Raw genomic sequence first — 10,034 nt, forward strand, 5'->3', positions numbered from 1 at the left:
GTATTTTTGTTTTGTGGAAATCTTTGACTTGCTTAGAAAATGTCTCGGTTTTAAATGTTCAACATGCCGTCGCGGAACTCATCTTTTCATACTGATGTTTCTTAACGACTTCATTTTCAATACACACGAGGTGCGTTCGATGTGTTACACACTTGCAGTGTAGACGGGCGGTATTTATCCAGTACGTTGATATCCGACACGGTCGTACTGAAACGGGATACGCCTGAACATAAACAACCAGGCGGAACAGCGGAACGCGTTAGCCAACATTATCCACCGACTTGTTCTTCATGTTGGATGTTCAGCTGTCATAACTTTACGTTAAACTTCAATTACGTTTTTGGCGACAAACTTGCGAGCGAATATTTCTTGTCTCATTAATTAAGAGTAACTTTATCCTGAGCCTGCCTGTGCGAGGACTGGCTTTCAATTGTTAGCTAGCACTCTGTTGACATCAGCCCAGTTGTTTTAGTGAATCAAGTAAGAAGCGAACATGTCCGAGTCCGGCCACAGTCAGCCCGGGATGTACGGGCAGGGACGGCGGAGGAGAAGGCGCCGAGGGGACCGAGATGCTGGACCTCCGGGGCAAAATCTGTCCGGTCCAAGCCGGGATAGAGAATACCAACCAAGAGAACGAAGAGTAATGAAAACAACATGTGTAAATGAAGTGTGGGTTGCTTTGCTTTTTTTTCTTTTTTCTTTTTTACAGTAATGGCTCACTTTTTATTTCTGTCTTTAGGATGGGAGCGAGGATCCACCAGGCCCAATCATTCAGAAGACCCCCATCATTCTTGCCAAACCCCCTGGGGAAAGGGTATCTTACCTGTTCAGTTATTGTAAATCTCTTCATTGGAGAAAAGCATATTTAACGCATCATGATATATGCTGTTATCACTACTATTCACAAAGTATGTGTTGGTGTCTTAAACTCATCTACTTGCATCATGTTGGTGGTGCTGTTTGTGGAGTTCATGTGTTTCTTGCAGTATTTGCACACTGTTTTTTGTCTTGGCTGTTTTTTTTGCCCTACACTCCCACTTAACAAAAGGCTTCTAAACATCAAAATCTGGGAGGTATTGTTTCATCCCTGAAACATGCATGAATAATTACAGAACGATTGGATTTGTTGACATATTTACAATGCTCAAACAAATGAGTTGCGATTAGGAGGGGATTTAGAAAGTACCCTTCACATTTTGTGATCTCCCAGATCTCAGCTTTGGTTTCTTTTGACCTGTTCTGTTTTTGGATCCTTTTAAAGGCCAAACCATCACAGAACACACCTGTCAGTGGAGCTCCGGTCATAGAGAAGCCCATCATGCTAATGAAGGCCAGGGATGATGCCGGGAAGCCGGGTACCCCTCCTGAAACGATGGCTCAGCCCTCTGGTCCTGGACCCTCCAAGATGGAGAAGGAAGGGCAGCGACCCACGCAGCCTGTGTACCAGATCCAAAACAGAGGAATGGGGGCATCTGCATCTGGCTGCACTGTGGATCGTGAGTTGATGTAGATTGTAGATAGACAAAATGTTTTTTTTCTTCTTCTGCTGTACATGTCTTTTACAACGATGCTGAGTAATACTCTACTTGGCTGTTTTGTTAAGACCAAATTACATTCGGGGAAAAAGAAAAGTTGCTCTTGAACCTTCTTATTTGACTTCCAGCCATGGTTGGTCAGTCTAAACTCGTCCCACCAGAAAAAATGAAGCACAGCATCAAGCTGGTGGATGATCAGATGAACTGGTGTGACAGTGCCATGGAGGTGAGTTGATTTAGATTGAATTCAGTTAATTTTAGAGCCCTTATATTGTGACCGTATAACAATTTTAAATACTGTACTGTATCAACTCCATCTTGATCGACATCTGCATGTAAACAACATTTATATTTTACTGTGATGTGTTGCAGTATCTGCGAGACCAAACAGATATGTTGGTAGTTGGAGTCATTGGCCTGCAGGGGACTGGGAAATCCACAGTCATGTCACTGTTATCTGCAAACACTCCTGAGGAAGATCAAAGGTAAGGTTGGTTAGAACAGTGGTTCCTAAAGTGGGGGTCATGAGACACTGAGAGGGGGGTCATGAGATGCCTTCCATAACCAAATAAAAAATGGTAATGCTTTTTAATAGCATATTTTACCCATTACTGTGAAAATACATATAAAAAGAGTGGTGGAATTTAAAATGCAACTATAGTCGTTAAGTATAAGATGCATGCTGATATGAAAGTGATATCAATTTAAGTTTGCATATAACTGCAACAATGTAGGTGTCTGTTGCTTCCTTCAAATGAAAATACGCACACATCACCTGTGTGTCTGTTTATTCAATTATCCACTCAGTCCTACATTATGCATACTTGTACAGGATAGGATCAGCAAAGAGATCAGATGTATGTATAAAGAAATGCTCAGGTACTTGAACCATACTTGTCTTTCTTTTCATCTTGCTTAGTTGCAATAAAAGCATTTTGCCCACGCATCACATGCTTCCCCATTTCAAAATGAAACAACAAAAGCACTTGCGACCAAACGATGCTCTCTTCATAAATACTTTTATCTCTCCCATCTATCCTTTTTATTTGAAAGCTACACTTTTAAGTGATGGTACTGTTTTAGCACACATGGGGGCAATGTTGTACCACCATCTGCCTCTGTGGAGTCAAATTGTTTCAGTTAGATTGTGAATGATTGTATTTAAAAGTTTCTAACATATATTGTTTGAATTCAGTTTGTTGTGTGCTGTTGTACAATGTTGACACACAAAAATTAAAACCCAAAATTAATAAAACAATGTTATTCAGGGCTTGTCATCGTCACCCAGCGCGAGATTGAAAGACTCTGAGCCAGCTGATTTTATGTTCCACTTGTCTGCTCAGGCCAGTTTAAATACTGCTTTAAAAATTATAGAACATTTACACATAATTCTGAATTTCACTGTGATACTGGCTTTTAGTCGGAGATTCTTATGAGAACATCTTGTTTATAACTGCTGCAGATCAAGGGTTTTGTTATAGCCCATGTTCGTGCGCTTGTGTCAAAGTTGTTAGGCAGCCGCTGCCGACAGCTTCACTTCTGTCACTACTGCAAGCGGGCTCACTACACTCAGTTTGTACACTTGGAATTTTGGAAAGGATTGGAGCATGTGTTTTTCTCTCATTAACTACTACGGTAAAATGTTTTCAAAAACACCTGTTCCCAGCAAAAGCAGAGCAAAACTCAACATTTAAAGAAACTAAAATCACCCGAAGAGTGACAAAGAGTGTGAAAACGGAAACGAGAGAATTTCCAGTCACACTGGCAAGATTGCGTGGGTTGGCTGGAAGATTACAATGGGGAATGTGATCTTGAAATTTAAATGAAATTAAAACTAGTTTAACTGAAATTGTATTTCCAGCCACTTTAACCCTTCCCATTAGTCATTTATTACATCATTTTCTTTGAACAAATAAAGCCATTGTAAATTGGAATATCATTATTTTAGAAAATGAAGAACGGTTATAGTTTTGGTATAAAGTTAGAGACATGTTAATAGAAGAATAACTGAAGTAATTATTGTGTCCCTTGTTTGGAATAAGCATGCTTCTCTGTTTTCACAGAGGTTATGTATTCAGAGCCCAGTCTCCAGAAATCAAAGAAAGAGGAGGAAACCAGAGCACAGGCATCGATTTCTTCATCACACAAGAGAGAGTCATATTCTTAGATACACAGGTGAGGATGGCATACAGTAAATTAAGTGAAACCTTCTCTCTTTTTATCTTTAGTATTTTTGGTTTACTTTCAGAATTTAAAGTAAGGCAGAAAGTATGCAAATTGAAATATCTCCTTGGATTAGAAGGATGCCAAGATTTGACTTACAAATACCGGATTTGTTTCTGATTTGTTTCTGTAGCCAATGCTCAGCCCGTCTATTCTGGATCACCTCATCAACAACGATCGCAAGTTGCCTCCAGAGTACAACCTCCCTCACACATATGTAGAGATGCAGGTCAGTGGCTGTATCCAATAATGTGCATTATGTCCAGGGTTCAAATACTGCATAAGAACTTGGATGTTGTTTGGGGGTTGAAAAAGTAAAAGAGATGTTGAAGCTACTTACTTACTTAGCTACTTACTGTTCGGCCAACTGCAGTATGACTGCTTACTGGTCATTTAACTTTTTCTTTACTCACCATTGACTGTATATTAATATGGACAGCACGTCTCTGTTTCTCCCCCCCCCCCCCCCCCCCCGTTATGTAAAGTGAAGCCAAAATACCCTGCAACAAGTGCAGACCTATTGCGCTTGTGTTGAGTTTGGAGCCAAAGCCAAAACATTTGCAGTAGTGAGTTGCCTGGTGGTGCCGTTCGATTGGCGTCCCAACACTTCTCTAACCAAAGAACACTAGCTTGCTCATAAAATACTTCAGGTCGTTACAGTCCACAGCAGAAACATTTCTCATGTCGGTTTGGAGCATATACTCACGCAGTGTTTCCCCTATATGCATCTAGCAGCAGCGGTGCACATTTTTAACGTTAATCTCCCGTACTCCAGAGCAATTCCCTTTAATAGTTAGCGTCCTCTCTCTCACTCACATAGCCCAGCGCTTTATAATTGCGACGAGCGATATAGACTAAAATGACGTACAGGACTTGTTTGTGGATTTAAAAAAAATGGTCTAAATCCATCAATATTTGGGGTAAAAACAAGCTGTAAAAAATATGACAATCACCCAGATCTGATCCACTAAAGAGGAAGATGACTAAGATGTATAATGGCACCAGAAAGCCCTAATGTTAAACCCTTTTCACACATAGGGAAAACTCCTAGATTAGGCTACCCAGCCAGACCCCTAGTATTTTTTCCGCAGAAAGTCTGAGTGAGCTGATGTGAGAACGCGGCAGCATATACTACGGAGATTTCAACTCGAGCCAATAGAAAGAGAATGACGTTTATATACAGTGACCGGCTAAAGTGACCACTACGATCTCCATGCACGTAATTAAACGGCTGCATTATGTTTTCTGTTGGTCAGTATGTTGTTCTCCTCTCTTTTGTGGATGTTGTCATTCCATTGGATTATACATAGCATTGATATAAAGGCAAATAATCTCATTATAGCGTTGTGTAGCGGACTCTGTTGCTTCGGCTGCTACTTCCGCGTTGTTTTTTTTCATCACGTCTTACCTCAGGAAATCCCCCTCCCCTCTGACAGGGATAGTCTCCCGCATTCGGAGTGCATATGTGAAAATGGTTTGCTTCATAGGATGGGCTTCTTTTTTTTCCTTCTTTTTTATGAGATTGGCAGTTAGTGATGAGAACAATTAATTGACGGAACAAACTTTCCCAAAAGCACTGATATCTGTATTCAACAGTGCAGCACCAATGCTGTTAGGGTCAGAGGATTACACTTCAGAGTGTGTCTGAAGAAGTGTAGTAGCCTTTATTTTCTCTCATACTCTGCTAAGTGAAAAGAAAAGAAACCTAATTCTGCTTTACAATAATTAAGTAGGCTAAATGTTTACAGTCGAGTAGGCAGACGTATTACCTTATGAAACATTTAAGATTAGTTTGAAAATTAAAATGTGCCAGAGTCCACGCAATTTAGGCTTTTACAGCCAAAACTTTTGGGTGGTTGTTGGTTGGCTATTCAGTCCAATAAATGTAAAGAGATTTTTTTTAATTGTTCATCTTCACCTCCGCTGCTACAGCTCCATCCTAGGGGAAACACTGCTCACGGTTATGGAAAGTTCAGTAAATGTGTTGTTAGTTTACGTCACATTTTCTCTCCCCTTTACCTCCTCTACTCTGCTAATCCTGTCTTCTATGCAGCCGATAACTTAAAACAAAACTACTCAGAAAAGTGAACACTGGACATAAATCAGCATGAAAATGAATAACAATCCAAAAGATTCACTCCGGGTTTCACGAAAAATTATTGGTATGTTTTAAGTCCAACAATCCCACTCCCCCATGTAACTTCATTTTCACTTCCTGTTTAATCTTTCCAAAGTCTCTTCAGATCACTGCCTTCCTGTTTACCGTTTGCCATGTGGTCATTGTGGTTCAAGACTGGTTCACTGACTTAAACTTGTACAGGTAGGTACTTGTTTATCTACTCCGGTTCTCTTTCCGTCCAGCTTCTTTTTTCTTTTTTCTTTTTTTGGGGGGGTAAATAAAGCAGGTATCTGCCTGGAAGGCTCTGACAGTCACTCAATGGCTCCTCCTCCCATAGGAATGTTGAGTATTTCATCTTGTATCTTGAGAGGATATTTGTCTTCTGTTTTTTCATTAGCTCAATAAAGTTGTTCTTTCAGTTGGTCTTGTAAGACAACAAATGCAGCTGAAGCCAGACCCACTGAAAGTGACTGGCTATGTACTCGCCTTAAATATTTTCCCATAATGATACCAGCAGGTTCCCCAGGGTACCTTTTAAACTGTATATTTACAGTATTATGCAGTTCTACCTACTGACTGGCTACAATATATGTACAATATCCTGTGTCTTACACTTGGAGAAGCTATTATATAACACTGTAACCATTGAAATTACCCAGCCTTTTTAAAGCTGTACCTTCATGAATAAAGATGTTGTTATCACACGGAAACATTAATGTCATGTTTGTGAACAGGTTTCTTCAGACTGCTGAGATGTTGAAACCTTCCACTCCATCTGCAGGCCATGACAGCACCGGCTCTTCAGGCACTGATGATGGAGCAGAGTACTATCCTCATATAGGTGACTTTTTAATCGCAGACACACAGTGTCCTCCTTGGTTTCACAGACCAAGGAGGTTAAATTAATTAATATGGAAGTGTCTGTTCTTTAATTTTCTGCCTTATCCAGTGTTCCTCCAGAATAAAGCCAGACGGGATGACTTCTGCCCAAGAAATCTGAAGAACATGCATATGGTGGTGGACAAATTAATGGCCCACTCTCATCTCAAATACAAAGGTGAAAAAAAACTCTTAATGTTTTAACTTTAGATGTTGTACGGCCAAAAAGGTGTAAAGTATATTATTGAAAGTAGTATTTTGCATATAGAATTTGCTTTAGAGATTTGTTTATTTAAATAGTTCCTCCAGATGTTACGTCGCAGCTAAAGTCATCCTGTAACATGTGGTTTGTCTTTAGGTACATTGTCCATGCTAGACAGCAACATCTTCCCTGGCCTAAGGCAGGACTATCTGACAGCTGAGGTCAACATGTTCCTCCTTCCTGTGCAGGAGAGTGATGGGGACGATAACCTGTCCAAAGCAGGTTATAAAGAATTTGTCCAATCATAAGGCAGAACAAGATTGTCCTTTTCTATATTGTGTAAACTTGGAATTAAACATTTGATCATGTTTAGGGTCGGGAACATACCCGCTCTTCTCTCTGCTCCCCGGCTACAGAGGACACCCTTCCTTCTCCACCATGGTTTCAAAACTCCGCAGCCAAATACTTGCCATGCCCCGCTGTCAGCTTTCCCACACCATCCTCACTGAGAAGAACTGGTAAACATCATTCCCTTCTCTGCCGACTCTCTGTTCATCTACACTGAAGTTGGGGTGCCATTAAGGATTCTTTTTTATTAATGTTTTTATGGTTTAATAGAGAGGGACAGTTAACAAAAAGTGACATGCAGCAGTGGTCCGTGAGAGGAGTCATGGTTATGTGCCTCCGTTCAACTATTAGGATGCATCTCAAAATTCTATCCACTTTCACAGTTTTATTTTGTTTGCTTACTTAAACTCCAATAATCTAGAAAAGAGAAACTTTGAGTTTAGAGAAATGGTGTAATGGGCATCATTTCCATTGGGGGCTAACATAAGCTACTTTCTGTTCAGCTGAGAAAATTATTGTTTTAAAGGTGTTGATTTTACAGCACAGAGCTGGGAGAGGTCGGCAGCACACAGGGTGTGGTGATGCTTTGTCGTCTTACAAAACAAATACACACATTTAATTTGAATGCCTAATGTCATCCTGGGTCAAACACAGCCGAAGAAAAACGCCTGCAGACACCTCTCAAGGGTGAAAATGTTCTCTCAACTTAATTACATTTTTTTTCTTCTGGAAATTATGATTTAATAAGATTATTTGCAAATAAACCAACTATTACATATTGTTCTGATTAAAGTACAAGAAAGTAGATGGGAAAAAGTTTTAATTTAAACTTAATAGTGATAGTGCTCTGTGTCACAATGATTTAGACGCTAAGCCACACACCAAATATACTGTAGTGGCCTATGTTTGATACATGCCAGGGACCTACATTTATATCAAAATACCAGAGAAGTCCTTTGCTAATAAAATACAAGCTCTCTGATTAGAAAGGTGATTACAACATATGTGTTTGTTTGTTCTGTTTTTAAAGGTTTCACTACGCAGCTCGTATCTGGGACGGGGTAAAAAAGTCATCTGCCCTCTCTGAATACAGCCGCCTGCTCAGCTAACACCTCGGCTGAACTGCTGAAACATAAAACAGCTGTGAAAGCTCTTATGTCCCTTACTCTGGTCACATAAAGAGGATGTGACCCTGAAAGTGGAGAGCGATGTTTGCAACGTGCTCGAGGGACAGGACACCCCGTCAGTGACGAGTCGGATATATTGTGAGAAGACATCTTCTGCAGACTCTGGTGGGATTGAACAGCGTTGAACTGCTGGTACTGTAATTCAAGTCATAAAGTTGACTATCTCTGTCCTAAGGAAGTGCAGAGTTAAACAAACAACGATGCGATTCAGTTACATCAGTTGTGAGAAAAAGAAAGACAGTTGTCTTTAAAGCAAAATGTAAAAAATTTTCATTTGCAGGCCATAACCGACAGCTGTATGTGATGTTGGAACTGCAATTTTGATGCACACTGAGATGAAAATATTGTCTTCTGTAAGCTATTGTTTTGTTTCTTTTAACAATCAATAAAGTGAGTAATTTTGATTTACTCAGACATAAAGATAAATGGACCTATGTTATATGTGGTTCTTTTTATGAATGGCGGATTTCATTCTTTCATGCAAAACTCTCTTTACAGGGCTAGGACTGAGTCCAAACCATCCTACATACTGTATTTAATTGTTTTAAATTGAATTGCCTTAAAGAAAGTATCCATACCACTCCATTCCAATTATACATCTGAGGACGACCGTGAGTCACTGGAGCAACAGGTGCTTTGCTATTTGGAAAACAAGGGCGTTTCTGTTGACAGCGGTTACATCGAATGCTGCCATACACTGCCCAGTAAAAACAAAATTGACAGCACCAGCAGTAAAAATCCGGTTCACCAAGAGGAACAAAAAACATGCACTCATCACACAAGAAAGGAAATTAAAAGGGACCGACGTCTACATCAATGAACACCTGACCAAGAAGAACGCAGATATCGCAAGGAGAGCACGTATACTGAGAAAACAAAACAAGATTCAAACAACATGGACTTCAAACTGCAAAATATTTATCAAACTGAATCGACCCACACCAGAGGCAGCAGAAGTGCTCATCGTCAGGGACATCACCGAGCTTGATAAGTTTGAGGTATGAACAAAGAAAATCAACACAAAGTAACTGAATACACACTGAACTGAATACACCTAGAACAGTGGTGTCCTAACTTTTTTTCTTGCGGGCCAAAATTGTCGTGTTAGAATCACTCGCAGGCCACAGGTTTTGTTTTTTAAAATAATATAGTAAAAGCTGTAGATTAAAAAAAACAACAACATACATGTTACTGAACTGAAATATTGTTCAGCCCTTGTTAACATGAAAAAGAAAAATAAGATAACATGCCAATCTTAATCAAGGCCTCGGGCCAAAATCTTCTGATTCTTCTTTTGAAGTCACGGCCGCAAAAAATCCCCTCAAGGGCCGCAAATGGCCCTCAGGCCGCACTTTGGACACCCCTGACCTAGAACATCCATGACAAGCTCGGACAGAAACCACCTTGCTCATATGAAAAACTGGACTCAAAATGTTTTGAATTACAATTTGGATACTGTTTAAGCAAAGACATTGCAGATGAAAGGTGCTCTGTGTACATTTGCATTGCAAGTGAGATCCCATCAAGAAGTCATTGAACAC

The 10,034-nt window shown here is 40.1% G+C and overlaps 1 protein-coding gene across 1 annotated transcript; it reads left to right on the plus strand.

The window, feature by feature from the left end:
* The first annotated feature begins 222 nt into the window (after window positions 1–222).
* Window positions 223–8,923, plus strand: smg9 (SMG9 nonsense mediated mRNA decay factor). Its single transcript, XM_020637306.3, has 13 exons — window positions 223–640; window positions 740–814; window positions 1,262–1,496; window positions 1,664–1,761; window positions 1,908–2,020; window positions 3,599–3,710; window positions 3,892–3,987; window positions 5,993–6,078; window positions 6,612–6,718; window positions 6,827–6,934; window positions 7,115–7,240; window positions 7,332–7,476; window positions 8,337–8,923. Exons 1-13 carry the CDS (start codon window positions 494–496, stop codon window positions 8,413–8,415), a joined length of 1,527 nt encoding a protein of 508 aa, XP_020492962.2. The 5' UTR covers window positions 223–493; the 3' UTR covers window positions 8,416–8,923.
* Window positions 8,924–10,034: the final 1,111 nt, after the last annotated feature.

This window comes from Labrus bergylta, chromosome 8 (assembly GCF_963930695.1).
Source record: "Labrus bergylta chromosome 8, fLabBer1.1, whole genome shotgun sequence".
NCBI classification, from domain to species: domain Eukaryota; kingdom Metazoa; phylum Chordata; class Actinopteri; order Labriformes; family Labridae; genus Labrus; species Labrus bergylta.

Excerpts from the sequence above, each read along its gene's own strand:
- smg9 (XM_020637306.3), top strand. The coding sequence starts at position 494 with ATGTCCGAGTCCGGCCACAGTCAGCCCGGGATGTACGGGCAGGGACGG. Across the intron at positions 1,762-1,907 it reads GGTGTGACAGTGCCATGGAG|TATCTGCGAGACCAAACAGA; the intron begins GTGAGTTGATTT and ends GATGTGTTGCAG. Across the intron at positions 6,719-6,826 it reads AGAGTACTATCCTCATATAG|TGTTCCTCCAGAATAAAGCC; the intron begins GTGACTTTTTAA and ends TGCCTTATCCAG.